Here is a 15,729-nt window from a genome sequence, read left to right as displayed (position 1 = left end):
TAGTAACACCAATAGGATTGGAGTAGTTTCATTCATAGTTCAGCCCTGCCACGCCCAGAGGCGTTCCCATAGTGTCGTCACCGACGCAGTTCGAGTTCTGTCGAAGGGGAACAGTGGCTTGTGATATTCAGGAGATGCGTCATCATAGAGCTACTTTTCCTGACGTTGTAGACTCTTTGGAGTTGTGCTCTTTGTTGGAAAAGAGAGATGTAATGATGAGACTGCCTTCCTGAAAGAGCCTGAAATCTGTTGTGGCTGCTTGGGCAGAGGGCACATGAGTAAAGACTGCAGGAGGTGACTGTCATGTAAAGTATGTGGATCCAGACGTCCCAGCATGCTTCATGTTCACCTGAAGGAAAAGGGAGCAGAGACTGAGAGAGGTACTGATACCGACAGCAGTGGGCAGGGCTCTGGTTGCTGCTAAAACAGTGCTGAAGCTGGTGAGCCTGATTACAAACTCTCCTTCCTTCCAGTCAAGGTCAAGCATAAAAAAGGCTGTAAAGTTGTGGAGATTTCCATCTTTCTAGACTAAAGGAGGTTCCAGAGAGATGCCCCGATTCATCCAGACTCTGGAGCAACGGCCTACAGATCCAGATGGTTTGAGAGAACCGGCAGAACAAGATGATCCTGAGGTCACAACAGATATCAGCTAATGCTGTTTGTGCCAAAGAAGAAAGTGATTCAGCTGATCAAGTCTGCCTCGTCCTGGAATCACCTGAAAAGATGGTGGGCTGGATCTTCAGATTCAACAAGTTGCTCTGAAGTCTCTGCAAGAAGAGGAAAGAGGTCAGTGCACTGCTGGCTCACGCAGGCTCAGATGAGAGGATGTTCTGGAGCAAGAGCTGCGGAGCGTCAAGGATTAATTCCCTGTTTTTCTCTCTGCGGAGGAGCTGAGCGAAGCTGAGCTGGAAATAATCACATCTAGTCAGATCTGCTCAAACTGAGCCAATGAAGCTGAACAGAAGAATCTAATGATGGTAGCTTCATGGTATTAGGTGCAGGCTGACAGGTGTGCTGTTGTATCATCAGCTGTTAACCCCAAAAGATCAGGGAGAAGATAAACGAGTGGACTGTGCACATTCACTGTCTCACCTGTGTTGTTTATTGTCGTCACTTCTCACAGCTCTCATCGTCTGTTCCATCAGAGTCCTTCATTTAAGACACAGACTTTGGACTTTAAAGACAACAACGCCTCTATAGTTTGAATGTTCCTGCTTTCTGGATAACTCGCTCTGTGTTTCTTCTTCACTGTCAGTTACCTTCCATTCAAGCTCAACTTCAGCTCTGTTTGTCATTTCATCCAAAACAAAGCAGCTCAATAAAATATCGTTTCTCACAGGAACGACGCTGAAATGGTGACAGGCTTAATGCAGGGAGTTCATTTAGAGCACATATGCAGTGAAAACATTAATACTTGGTGCAGCGTACTGGTAGTATTTCACAAGAAGTAGTACTGCAGTATCTCACCACAGAGGCTCGTTGTAGTGAAGGGAAATATTAAAAAGTTCTTGTCCTCTGTAATTAAACAGCAGGTGGAGCCAGACACACACACACAGACATCTGTTAAACAGCCATCACTGCTGTTATTGCTGAACCAGGTCAGTGAACGCACCTTGGCCCATTTGAGCGAGGACTTGATCCCGTCTCTCTGTGGATGCATCTGGTCCACGTGGATCCTCCAGTTCTGCAGACCGACACACAGACAAGAGACCAGTCAAACACCTGACACAACAGAGAGCATGCTGGGAAACTACAGTGTCAGGCTGTCATCATGTCCTTTAACTCATCAAAACTGCATATTTCACACTGAGCTTCATTACATTTATTTGTGCGATGTTGCTGTCAACACTTAGACTTGTATATATTATTAGATCCATCATATTGATCATTCTTACTGTAATAATAAGTGTCTGCAGTAATGCAGTAGGTGTAGTAATGGTAGCAGCAGTGGAAGTTTAGCTTGTTTTCATCATCACAGCTGATTTATAAAACAACATTTTATTACCACATTCTGCTTTGGGACTAAATCAACAGCCAGATATCAGACTGCTGCGTTCAGGGACCACTGGGACATTAAAGTGTCAGATCAGCACAGAGACACCTGCCTGCTGCTTTTTCTCCTCACAAGAGTCTCAGTCTCCCCCTCAGTTAGCAGCAGCTTCACTTCCACTCAGAAAAGCACTTCTTCCAGCTCACACCTGCTCACACTTTAAACTGAAATGGACTTTTTTCACGGAACGAGCTCCCTCTGTGCCGAATGTAAATGTGGAGCGACGACCCAGAGTGCTTTGCTTTGTCCTCACCTTAGAAACTGAAGCTGCAGTGATACAGGAGGCTGTGTTTAAAACAGGTTGATACTGGATTTCCAGCTGCTGGTCTGTGCTGGAAAAGGTGGAGTAACTTTAGCTGTGATGGAGCAATAAATCAGTCCCAGCTGTCAGGAACCCTCATGGTGCCTGTTTTAGATGCATTTCAGACAAACAAACAAAATGTTGGTTGTAAAAAGCAACAAGTGACAGAAAACTCTGCTCATTTCTCTGTGACAAAGCTGTTTTAGTGAGGAAAGCTGAAAGGACAGAGACTGACTGACAAACATGAACTCTGTACTTTGTGGTGTTTCAGGAGGAAAACTGCCTCAGTTCTACTCTCTGATTAGTTTCACATGTTCTCCATCAGCTCTGTATGAAACCCTGGAATGAAGACGAGAAGAAAAGACTTGGTTCATGTTTGTTTATTCATCATGTAGAGCTCAGACAAGTTTCCATTTTCATGCAGAGAAAAGTCAGTTCAGGTAAACAAAAGTCATCCTGAGCAGTGATAGCCTCCATGGCTAAACAGACACAGGAAGGAGCGCCGCCTAAAGAAACTCAAACATTTACACAGCAACTAATGAGAAGACCTCAAAGTACCGCCCACAATGTTTGATTGACAGGTCAAGGCCACAACAATCAGCTCTCAGCAACAAACATGAAGACAAAATAAGTTGAAGGATTAAAACACAGAATTTAACCCACTGTCCCTGAAATGACTTCTGACTGTTTGACAGAACTTAGCAGTGGCTCCATAACAAGAAAACCCAAGTCCAGCACAGAGAGGCTGAGTGAATGTGGTCTGGACTCTGTGGAGGAGAGTCATGGTTTCAGAGATGCTGTAGAAGGACAGAATACCTGCTCTGTGATCCAGGTACACTCCTACTCTGGAGGACCGAGGACCTGAGACGGGAGTTTGGACTTTGTTGTAGCAAAAGTTGTATCTGTGGTTCTGATAATTTAACATCCAAGATTTGTCATTTCGTCCAAATCCACATTCATCCCAGCTCCCTGCTCTGCTGATGTTCTTGTAGGCGACTGCTACATAAACTCCTCCCCTTCTCCACTCCACCTCCCAGTAACAACGTCCAGTCAGACTCTCTCTACTCAGGACCTGCCAGCATTCAGTGAATCTGTCTGGGTGATGAGAATAATACTGTTCTTCCATTACTGTTACTTTTCTGTTCCCCTCAGATAATATCAGCCATGTGTGTGCTGTGTTTGGATCCAGTTTGATTTCACGTGAATATTTTAAGAAGTCAGCTCTGGTCTTGGGCTCTGGTTCTGACAGTAAAACATCCACATCAGTCACTGTCTTTAAGATGTTTGTCCATGTCTCTGTCAGAACGTCCTGTAGTTTGTCTCTGACTTCTGACACAGCCGCTGTCACATCCTCAAAGTAGCGCAGAGGACGGATCTTGATGCTGGATGAGTCTGTAGATTCACTGAGTGCTGACACTGAGGGGTAGTTGTGTAGAAACTGGGTGTGATCCTCTGTGTGTGAGAGCTGCTTCAGCTCAGCGTCTTTCCTCTTCAGTTCAGTGATCTCCTGCTCCAGCTTCTCCTGAAGCTCTTTGACTCGACTCACTTCAGTGTCCTGCTGGGATCTGAGCTGCCGCTTCACATCAGACCTTCTTTTCTCCATCAGACGGATCAGCTCAGTGAAGATCTTCTCACTGTCCTCCACTGCTTTATCAGCAGAGCCATTGATAGCCTCCACCTCCTGCTGAAGCACCTTCACATCTTTCTGTCTGTCCAGGATTCTCTGCTGGATGTTTTGTCGACTCACCTTGAGCTCTCTCTGCCTCTCAGTCCTTTCTGCTGCAGCTGAGACTGTGACGTGGCCTTTATGTTCATCCACAGAGCAGAGATAACAGATACTCTGCTGATCAGTACGGCAGAACATCTTCATCACCTCATCATGACGAGAGCAGATGTTCTCCTGGAGCTTCTTGGAGGGCTCCACCAGCGTGTGATTTTGAAACGCAGGAGATTCAAAGTGAGGCTGGAGGTGTTTCTCACAGTAAGAGACCAGACAGACCAGACAGGACTTGAGGGCTTTCAGTTTTCTCCCAGTGCAGACATCACAGGCCACATCTTCAGGTCCAGCATAGCAGTGATCAGCAGGAGCAGCTTCGAGTCCAGTCTTCTTCAGTTCCTCCACTAAATCTGCTAACATGGTGTTTTTCAGCAGGACAGGCCTCGGTGTGAAGGTCTGCCTACACTGAGGGCAGCTGTGGATTTTCTTCTCATCCTCTACATCCCAGAAGCTTTTAATACAGTTCATGCAGTAGCTGTGTCCACAGGGAATAGCCACCGGATCCTTCAGTAGATCCAGACAGATCGAACAGCAGAATTTTTCTCGGTCCAGCTGAACTCCTTTCTGCGCCATTTTACCTCTCAGTGGCAACGACTGTCTGAGTTTCACTTCCTCAGAAGTGCAACTAGTTTGAGCTCTGATCTAAACAGGATGTGTCTCTGCAGTGAACGGGGCCTTTCAGCTCCTGCACGTCAGCACATGTTGGTTACACCCATCTTCAAACTGGAGATCTGAAGGGGAGGGAACAAGGAAATATATGGACAGAGTGGAGCTCGCTGTGATTGGAGAGCAGGAGGAAGAGGGAGGGGTTATTGAGCTGGGACTCATTCCAGGAAGAGTATCAGCTCTGTGGATTTTTTTACTCATTTACAGCGAAGCCTCGGTTAAAACCTTCTCCTGTCTGAAGACATTAAAGTTTTTAGTTGTAAAATACTTCTTGGCTCCATATTTCTAAAAATCTTCCTCAAATTCTATTCAATGTTTCTTTGACTGGTTAAAACCAGCTGACTGACAATAATCAAACTAAAATCCTGCCGTATAATCGTGTTTTCCCTTCTTTGAAGTGTAAATAAAGGAGGACAAACTGAAGTCAAAGCTGCAGTCAGTGAGAACCAGAAGCCAAACAAACACTAATAAAGGCGATCAGTTCAGCTGGAGAGCAGAGCAGATGAATTCTCCCGTCCTCCGCCGTCACATGAGGTGGGGGATGAAACGCCTGCAGCACCGTGGACCCTGCCAGTCTGGACGGAACCTTAGGGACATAGCCCGGACAGGGGTGCAGGATGGCTCTGACCCTCCCCGGGGCAAACTCTAGGCATTAAGGAGAAACCGAAAGTGCCTGGAGATCCCCCAGCCTCCTCAGAGAGGTGATAGCGAGGAGAAAGGCCATCTTAAGGGTCAGGTGCTTGGCCTCAGCCGACTCCAGGGGTTCGAAAGGGGCCTCAGCCAGCGCTTCCAGAACCACCGCCAGATCCCAAGTGGGAACCCTGGAACGACTCACAGGTCTCATCCTCCGGGCTCCACGGAGGAAGTGCACGACCAGTGGAAGCCTCCCCAGAGGCCCATCCCTCAGAGGGGTGGAGGTCCTGCCGAAAACCCGTGGCATGTGAGCCCGAGCACCTCCGGACTGCAGTCCTCAGATCCGTTGTCTCGGGGGGCTGTGGGCGAGAGTGCCGCCTCGAGTCCCGGGTGCGCTGAGGGGGACCTCGAGCAGCGACACTCTGCCCAGGCGGCTGGGACCGTCTCTCTGCAGCCGCCTCCCCTTGCGTCCTGGCATGCTGGAACCTGCTGACTATGGCGTCCACCGCCTCGCCAAACAGGCCAGAGGTCGCCACCTGTGCATCGAGCAGGAAGGTCTTCTCCCTCTCCTGGATGCCCGACAGGTTGAGCCACAGGTGCCGCTCCGTGGCCACCAGCGCAGACATGGAACAGCTGATGGCACGGGCCGTCTCTTTGGTAACTTGGAGAGACAGGTCCGTGGCTCTGCGGAGCTCGGCAATGTCCTCCTCAGAGGGGCCTCCTCCCGAGTCCATGTCTTTCAGCAGGTCGGCCTGGTATGCCTGCAAAACCGCCATTGTGTGCAGGCTCGCAACAGCCTGCCCCGCCGCTGTGTACGCCTTGCCCACCAGAGCAGATGTCACGCAACATGGCTTGTTAAGGGACGACGCAAGGCTGGGCGAGAGATAGCTGGCCAAAGCATCCTCAACCCGGGGCATCGTCCCATAACCAGAGCCCTTGACCCCTGCGACGTCACTATAAACCCAGAGCAGGGGAGTAGTCAAACGTGCTGTGAAGGGCTTACCCCAGGATTTGCACAACTCGTCATGCAAATCCGGGAAAAAGGGCAGAGACCTGCGTGTCTGGCATGGGCTGCGGCCAATCAAGCTGGAGCTTACACACCGCTCGTGTCACCACCTCCAAGAGCTCGTCATAGCTCGGCGCTGACTGATGACGTTGCTCCGGTACCCGGAAGTCTTCCTCCTCCAAAATTCTGAGCACATCCAGCTCCTCAGAGCCGGACAGCTGCAGCCTCTCCGGGCTCACACCCCGAGCGGGAGAAGCCGAAATACGGGTTCCCAAACGGGGAAGAGGGGAGTCGAAGCCAGCAGACGAGGAACGGGAAAAGGCCTCAGCAGTCCCGATGCCGTCGGAAATGTCGCGCTGGGAGCCCCATGACCGAAGCCGCCGCGCCGCCTCAGTCGACCGCCGGGCCCGAGCCACGGGGAGAGCGCATCCAGCCGTCTCCGGAGAAAAGAGCCGCACGGGACCTCAGCACCCTCAGGGGCAGGGCCTCGCAATGGCCGCAAGCAGCCCCCTCGAGAGCTGCCTGGGCATGCGGCATCCCCAGAAAGGAAACGCACAAGGCATGAGTGTCCCCAGCCGTGATGTAGCGTGGGCATGGAAAGACACACTGCCTGAATTGCTCACCAGCCATCTCCTCTGCTTCTATGTCCAGGTAATCTTTCCGTATTGTGGTAGCTTTCTTCTGCGTAGTCTCAAACATGCTCCAGAGTGCCTGCTGAATAGAAAAAGCTAATGTGTCCGGTGTGCCGGCGTGCTTATATACGCCTCCAGTTACGCCGTCACACGCTACCGTTCTAGCAACACCAATAGGATTGGAGTAGTTTCATTCATGTTTTCAGCCCTGCCACGCCCAGAGGCGTTCCCATAGTGTCGTCACCGACGCAGTTCGAGTTCCCTCGAAGGGGAACTATGGAGGACCACTTCTGACATAAAGGGAAATAAATACAGAAATAACTGCTCAAAAAATAAATAAGCATCCGATTAAATGCACAAAAAATGAGGTAGATAAATAAATGTAATGCAGTAATTAAATTATACAATGAGACATAAATGTATATATCTCTTTTAATTAGCGTCTTTATTTATTCACCTTTGTAATAATTACCATATTTATTTATTGTCCGTTATAATCTTCACCTTTATTTATTAATTACTTATTTTTTTAATTTTTATTTATTTATTTAAGTTTTAATATTTTTGTCTTGTTATATTCTTCCTTTGCATTTCTACCCTATTTATTTGCACAATGGTTTTCAAAATAAGGTGTTAACACAGGTACATAAAGTATGAAAATAAGATTAATTGGCTTATATTCACAGAAGTATAAAACATGTTACATGTGTGTATTAGAAGTAAAATAACACTAAAATGTGGAAATTATTGAAGTACTGCAGTTGTGCTTTGAAATACCATCCTATCTTTCTGATATGAAGTCTTCTTGAGGTGGTATAAAACACATTTCTCCTTAAATTTTGATTTGAGTTGTGCACAACTAGGACCACATGAATTAAAAAATGAAACATTTCACTGCCCAAGTCAGCTATAACACAAGGATTGTTCATTAGGCTACATACTGTACAGTATTTGTGGACAGATTTTGTCCCAGGATTTATTATGCATTTCTTCTACTTCATTGCATGATTTAGAATAATAAGTTCAGATATGGGAAGGATATGGGCAGGCTGTAGCAGAAAACAACTTACCTTTCTCAAGTTTTACAGTAATGTCACATATGTTTATGAAGGTGGATCAAACAGAGCTAATCTTAAATGTCAAAGTAGATAGGAGCCTAGTAGACCTATTTATTTTATTTCTTTACATATTACATAAGATGAATAAACTATGCAGACAGTTGTAAAAAATCTTGAATGTTCTCCATTTGTTAACCTGTAGTTACACAGTAATATTAGGGGTGTGGGCTGCATTAAAAGTCCCCACTGTTTTACCATGCTCTATAATCACAGAGTAACGATGAGATGTGTGCTGTTCTCCCATTCTTCCTGTATTTAGACATAAACAACAAGGCATTTAAGGGGGGATATAAAATGATATAACGCTGTATTTTGTCATCATGTTTCTACCGTGGGACAGATGTTTTCAAAGCGGTGCTGAAGTTGTCTGTTTTCTGCTGGACAGGTAACTTAATTAACTTTGCTTGTCAGACTTTAGCGATTCAAATGAAAACTGTGGTTTGAGAACTTTAGCTAGAAGCTGGCCATAATCACAGAGAGCCGTGACATGTTTCCCCTGTCAATGGTGTGAAATATGGATAAATTTTATGTCGCCTACTTATTCTCCAGCCTGTGGTTTGGCTTTGCTGGTTACGGTTACGTTAGCAAGACAATCAGCTGATCACTAAGGTTAATTGGCAATAAAACTGCAACCTTTGTTTAGAGCATGGAAGCATCAGCCAGCTAAACTTTTACTGACAGGTAGAAAAAATTGTATTGTTAGTTGGACTGGTTTATTCTCCAGCGCTGTGCTTTGGCTTGTGGTGTTATGTTAGTTGGATTAATTTCATGTAGTTACCCTCTCTCCAGCGCTCTGTTTTAGCTTTGTCTGTTACCTTTGTGAGAATCAGCTGATCGCTAATTGGCAATAAAAGGGCAGCTTCCAGCATCAGCCAGCTAAACTTTTACTGCGGTGGTAGAAAAAATATGTAGTTGGATTGTAACTTCATGTAGTTCTTCTCCAGCCTCTGTTATGGATTTGTTACGTGGACAGAAATGTGCCATTACCTTCCTGAAACAAACAGCTGATGAATATTATTGCTAATGAAACGGTAACAGCAGGGAAGCTCAGATCAGCAGCTAAACTTCACATTTTACTGCCCTGGTGGAAAACATGTATTTCTTTTTACTGCTAATGGTGATATATAGCATGACGGGTGTGCCTATCAAGTGACCAATAATAAATAATTTCTGAAATTGCATTAAAAAAAACTTTCTTTCTTGGATATTGCTTCCCACTGTGCACATAAATATGTAATTTGTACTTTCACATGCTAAATGCCCTTTAATAAAATTTTGCACCATTTTACCACAAGCTGCAATTATGGCTGTCTGTACTACTTTGTATGTCTGTTGTATTTTAAAAAAGTAAAAAGACATTTTGGTAATATTTGCATGCTTCTCTGTGTGATATGTAATATGTGATAGTTTTTGACAATTTCTTCATTGTCATTTTCTTATGTTAGTACAGATGAGCCAACCATCCCAAGATTGTATTACAGGAGTATGAGACATCATGTAGTACTTAATTTCTTCATGTGGCTGTTGTTTATTAATGAAAAGGTAACAAAAATATTCAAAAAATTCGCAACCCTCACCACTGGATGTCACTAGAACTTACACACTGAACCTTTAAGAGCTTTAGCCTATATGATATTAACACTACATAAATTAGCCTAGCGGCTAGCGGACTTTTCCTTTCCTCATAGCTTAACAAATTACATGCATTATTTATAATATTTTGTACTCACCACTGGTCAAGTCACTGCATCTCCCAGTTGAATGGCGTCTTTGTTGAAACAGCAGCTGATAGCAGAGCAACGAGCTGCTCCGTGTACCGTAAATACTCAAATAAGAGCGCGCTCCAGATATAGCTGCGGCTTGCTGACTATTAATCGGGTGCTTATTTATTTATTGAGCATTTATTTATTTCTGTATTTATTTCCCTTTATGTCAGAAGTGGTCCTCCATACAAGTCATTCCACCCACATTCTGTGAATGCCTCTCTTTTTCTACCTTTGTTTGGGCAATTTCGCCGCCATTGCTGGTTTCATTAATACCGTCGGGTTCAGGGCCAATCGGAGTCCGATAAAGGCGGTTCCCCTTCGAGGGAACTCGAACTGCGTCGGTGACGACACTATGGGAACTATGAATGAAACTAGAAAGGTAGTGTGTGACGGCATAACCGGAGAGGTATATAAGCACGCCGGCACACAGGACACATTAGCTTCTTTCTATTCAGCAGGCACTCTGGCTTTGTTTGGAAGCTGGTCTCGCAATGGTCGCAGGCAGCCACCTCGAGAGCTGCCTGGGCGTGCGACATCCCCAGGCATGAGACGCACATTCCATGGGTATCACCTTCCGTGATGAAGCGCTGACAAGGGAAGACACACTGTTGCTTCAACATGATCTGCTGCTTCGTCTCGACTGTAGTTGAGTTGTCTAGATCTTGGAACAAGCCCTTCTCTGCACGGCTGTCTACGTTCCCCTGGCTGGACTATGGCAACGTGACAGATATCAGACGGCTACGGAGCGATGCCACGGGTGGAGGAAGCGCTGGCTAGCTACCTCTCTCCCAACCTCGCCTCATCCCTCCAGACGCCGGCGCTCCCCACCAAGCCGTGTCGGATGACGTCCGATTTGGTGGGCAAGGACTACATGGCAGCGGGTCGAGCTGGTGCTAGCCTGCACATGATGGCTGTCTTGCAGGCATACTAGGCCGATCTTCTTCGGGACTGTGACTTAGGGGGAGGTCCCTCTGAGGAGGACCTGACTGAGCTCCATATAACGACGGACTTAGCTCTCCGTGTGACCAATGAAACAGCCCGTTCCATCGGCCGATCCATGGCGGCTTTGGTGGCTATGGAGCGCCATCTATGGCTCAATCTCTCGGGCATCCAGGGGAAGGAGAAGGCTTTTCTCCTGGATGCGCCCCTCTCGCCTACTGGCCTGTTTGGCGAAGTAGTGGATGCTGTTGTCAACAGGTTCCAGCATGCCAAAACTCAGGGAGAGGCGTTTGAGCGATATCTCCCCCGCTGGTCAGGCTCCAGAACCGCGACGGCTCAGAAAAGGCGGACGCAGCCTTCGTCAAGCACCTACGGCCGCAGCCAGAAGCAGAGCAGAGCGTCACGGGATCCCCCTCAATCAACCTGGGACGCAAGACGGCGCTCTCGCCCACAGCCCCCCGAGTCATTCAGTCTCGGCGGGTCCGGGGGAAGAGGTCCTGAGACTTCGTCCGACTTTGGATCTGCGGTCCCTGAACCAATCTCTGAGGAGATTCAGGTTCAGGATGGTCACCATCCCCGCCATCATCAGTCACATCCAATCCGAGGATTGTTTTGTCACGATAGATCTACGAGACGCTTATTTCCACATCTCCATCCGTCCCTCTCTGTATGCTTTTCCCCCAGTCGCTCTGCTCCCGGGGGATCTGGAGCGGGTCCGTCAGGACGGCGTCAGTCTACTACTAGTAGCCCCGTTTTGGCCGGCACGAGTGTGGTTCTCGGATTTAATATCGCTCCTCGAGGGCCCGCCCTGGCAGGTCCCTCTGAGGAGAGACCTGCTGTCCCAGGTGGAGGGCCGGCTGAGCGCTGGCTGAGGCCCCCTTCGAACCCCTGGAGTTGGCTGAGACCAAGCACCTGACCCTTAAGATGACCTTTCTGCTCGCTATCACCTCAGGGCCATCCTGCACCCTTGTCCAGGTTATGTCCCTAAGGTTCCGGCCAGACTGACTGTCCACGGTGCTGCAGGTGTTTCATCCCACACCTCATGTGACGGCTGAGGCCAAGCACCTGACCCTTAAGATGGCCTTTCTCCTCGCTATCACCTCTCTGAGGAGGGTGGGGGATCTCCAGGCACTTTCGGTTTCTCCTCAATGCCTGGAGTTTGCCCTGGTGAGGGTCAGAGCCATCCTGCACCCCTGTCCGGGCTATGTCCCTAAGGTTCCGTCCAGGTTGGCAGGGTCTACGGTGCTGCAGGCGTTTCATCCCCCACCTCATGTGACGGCGGAGGACGGGAGACTTCATCTGCTCTGCCCAGTCAGAGCACTGAGTATTTACACTCTGAGGTCTTCCCGGTGGAGGAAAGCAGACCAGTTGCTGGTGTGTTTCGGGTGCCCCAAGGCTGGGCTCCCTGCTTCTAAACACACCATCAGTAACTGGATCATTCAGACTATTTCCCTGGCCTATCAGGTGCGCGGGTTGCCTTCACCTATGGCCGTAAGGGCGCACTCTACTCGAGGCATGCCGGCTTCTAGGGCCCTCCTCGCAGGGGCGTCGCTCCAGGATTTGTGTGACGCGGCTGGCTGGGCCACTCCTCACACTTTCATCCGGTTTTACAGTCTGGACCTGCCTTCTGCACCCGGCACCCGTGCACTCTCCTCCTGGTCGTGCCGTCGGGTTCTACACGCTGGGGGCAGGCGGGGTTTCTGCGTCACCGACGCAGTTCGAGTTCCCTCAAAGGGGAACGTCTCGGGTTACGTATGTAACCCTTGTTCCCCGAGAAGGGGAACAAGACAATGCATCGGTCCGCCACACCTCACCCCGCCTGGAGTGCCTTGCTTCATAGAAAAGGGCTAATGTGTCCTGTGTGCCGGCGTGCTTATATACCCCTCCAGTTACGCCGTCACACACTACTGTTCTAGCAACACCAATAGGATTGGAGTAGTTTCATTCATAGTTCAGCCCTGCCACGCCCAGAGGCGTTCCCATGGTGTCGTCACCGACGCAGTGTCTCGTTCCCCTTCTCGGGGAACAAGGGTTACATACGTAACCCGAAACTGACTCTGGCAAGGAGTCGAGTTGAAATAACAGCATCCCCTCTGAAACAAAATCGGATGCAAAAAGTACTGACAACAAGAGTTGGGAAAAATCAAATAGGCTACTTGATGAGTATCAAGCCAAACTGCACAATTTGTTGGCCAGTGTTCTGTGTGGCGCACGGTGGCCTGAGAGACTTGTGACAGCATGCCGAGGCAGTGTAATGACCTAATATAACATACTAATTTGCTGATTGATTAGTCTGGATTCCATATGCAGCCTATTTGTTAAGAAATATTGTTACAATATAAATGAAGCACATGCCTACATTAGGGTATGGTTTGTTTTTTAAGATTTAATGGATACAGTCAGACACATCAGCATTAATTTATTAAGCGATATGAGAGAGATATACTGTAGGCTGTTAATACACATTTAATTATCAAAATATAGTGCCTATGTAAAGAATATAAACAACTATGTGTTATGCTTAACCAATCTATAGAATTGTATAATTCAATACTATAGAATGAACAATTGGATTAATGAAAAATTAAAACATATATACAATATATTTACTGAGCAATCATAACCATGGTGTTTAATTAAATTGAGAAGTGTTTGTAGATCGGATATTTATGTGTGGTTTCATTGTTTGGATGGTATTACTGCAAACAATGACAAATATTTTAGGCAAAATCTGAGAAATCTGCAGTTTCTGAGCAAGAACAGGTGCTCTGTGGAGCTCATTAGGAGTGAGCTTTTATGTTCATAGTTTTACTGTAGCAGTTTGAAAGACAAACAGCTACTCAGTGCTGCACATGTACTGTACTTCTGACTAGAAAACATTTATGAAAGGAAGTAGGCCTAACATACTCCAATACTGCACACAAGGCCAGCAACTTATAATCCACTGATGTTCATGGAAAATCCTTTGCAAAAGTCTTTTCAATCAAATCGTATCAAAGCATTTGTTATGGACATGTTGATTTAATAAGTTAATAAAGTTCACAGTTCACATCCTATTTTTTGTGTTCTCACTGTCACACATTGTTAGCCTATGTTTATTATTGTCGTACCTCTGTATTGAGTTGTGGTAGTAATAATGTACATAGTCTAAAGTAGTCTTATCAATGTGGACCAGAGTCAGAAGACACTAAATTGTTAAGAGCCTGAGAATTGAATGTCAATAAAAAGAATACCACACCCGAATGACAGTTTGCATTAAGTGTATTAAATACACAGGGATGGTACATACATAAAAAAGCAGGTATGAAAAATAACAAACTAAAATAATAAAGTGCGCACATAAAAAAAAACCTTCCTTTTAACTTCGTTGAGCTCAGTTCGTCCTTAGTTCCACTTGCCTTTATTGACAAGAGTTCATTTCTCACCGTTGGGGCCCTTTTAAGTTTGTGTTAGAGTTTGTCCTACCACCATGAAGATGAGGAAGATCCTGGCAATCCGTCTAAAGTCAGAATCACAAACACGGTTGGCTCGCCACCCAGCCACCTAGACTGGGAATCCACAAGGATCTGGAAAAACGTCTGGAACATGTAGATTGGTATCACTCCGTGGAATGGATCTCAGCTGCACAAGGCTTCCAACTCTTTACCAAAACCTGACCTATAAACAAGGCCAAATCATTTCTCTAAATTACCATTCAGCGAATACATGGACTGCTACGGGCTACTATAAAATAAAATGAAATATTTCAGTACACCTATAATGCAATATCAAAATCGCTCTCTCATTGTACAACAGCTTCTTGTTTCTTCTTATATATAAAAAGTATGAATTTCTCAATTATCAAAAGTACATGTACATCAAAAATTACATCCTTGATATAAACACTAAGTTTTATGAACCCTAAGTAACATTAGCAGTGTCATAAATAAACTGCAGGCATTGCATGTAAACATTGATCAAATCGTATTACTTCAAATTAGAGGCATTAAGGTGTTAGCGTGCTCATTTATCCCCCTCTGCACCGGTAACAGTGGAAAGAATGCACTAAAAATTTACCTCTTTAACTTCCAGTAACAACAGTTTTTAACATCATTATTTTTTCAAAGTAACCATTTAGCAACAACATGGAAAGGTAACAATTCCTTTTATAACCCACAAACAAAATAGTTTGTAATTTTCACAGGCATTAAAGAGTATTCCGCTAGCTTATTGTGGTTAATTACCCTATTAGCATATGAATACAGCAGTCTCACATTAACTTTACACAATTAGCACCTTTGCATAGCTTCACCGATTAGCGCCGATTAGCATAAATGCTAGCGAACTCCCAGTAAACTCAGCAGGCTAGGTTAAATACAAATGGGCCTCAAAAGCCTGGGCCTGTTAACATGGATGCTAGCGAACTCAAAGGCCTAGCGCAAGGTAAACAACTCACCATTTTAGCGGAATTCACCGCCTTTAGCTCCGTGACAACAGTGGATTCAGGCACAGCTCTCATTTACTCTCTATATTACAACAGGGTATAGTCAGTATAAGCGATTATGATCACAGAATTTGTTTAATTCACTCCATGTCGTTTCTCGTCTTACCAAGGGGATAACGCAGCCTCCTACGCTCAGGTACAGGCGCCAAAAGAATGTGCAGAGACGCGAAACGAGAGGCGTAATTGTAACGGAACATAGCTGGCAGCTGATTGGTCAGCTCACTGCATCATAACGTCCACCCATTTGCTAACTTACAAGCCCATCAAAGATGCTGAGAAAAATAAAAGTTAACCCTTAGTGACTTGGTCAGACAGCTAAATAGTGTTTCTCATTATTAAGCCTGGGCTACATATACAT

General features: G+C 46.3%; 2 protein-coding genes and 1 long non-coding RNA gene across 3 annotated transcripts in view; all 3 read right to left on the bottom strand.

Moving 5' to 3' along the window:
• LOC123972618 (E3 ubiquitin/ISG15 ligase TRIM25-like) overlaps positions 1-2,991 on the bottom strand; it is a gene marked incomplete at its 3' end in the record, with an annotated part of 9,817 nt that extends 6,826 nt beyond the window's left edge. Inside the window, 1 exon segment of the mRNA XM_046052169.1 lies at positions 2,304-2,991.
• LOC123972576 (E3 ubiquitin/ISG15 ligase TRIM25-like) overlaps positions 1-5,035 on the bottom strand; it is a 12,816-nt gene extending 7,781 nt beyond the window's left edge. Inside the window, exon 1 of the mRNA XM_046052110.1 lies at positions 2,966-5,035. Within this exon, the coding sequence (XP_045908066.1) occupies positions 2,992-4,701 (1,710 nt within the window). The 5' untranslated portion in view covers positions 4,702-5,035 and the 3' untranslated portion in view covers positions 2,966-2,991. The remainder of the gene's footprint in view (positions 1-2,965) is intronic.
• A 9,096-nt stretch (positions 5,036-14,131) lies between these two features.
• On the bottom strand, positions 14,132-15,536 carry LOC123972634. The gene is made up of 2 exons (XR_006825443.1): positions 15,324-15,536; positions 14,132-14,545 (listed from the first exon to the last, which is right to left on the bottom strand). It is a non-coding gene; the product is annotated as an uncharacterized LOC123972634 (long non-coding RNA).
• Positions 15,537-15,729: the final 193 nt, after the last annotated feature.

Source organism: Micropterus dolomieu, linkage group LG01 (genome assembly GCF_021292245.1).
Source record: "Micropterus dolomieu isolate WLL.071019.BEF.003 ecotype Adirondacks linkage group LG01, ASM2129224v1, whole genome shotgun sequence".
Lineage (NCBI taxonomy): Eukaryota > Metazoa > Chordata > Actinopteri > Centrarchiformes > Centrarchidae > Micropterus > Micropterus dolomieu.
Note: the sequence above shows the minus strand (reverse complement) of the source record. Positions and strands in the feature narration are given on the sequence as shown.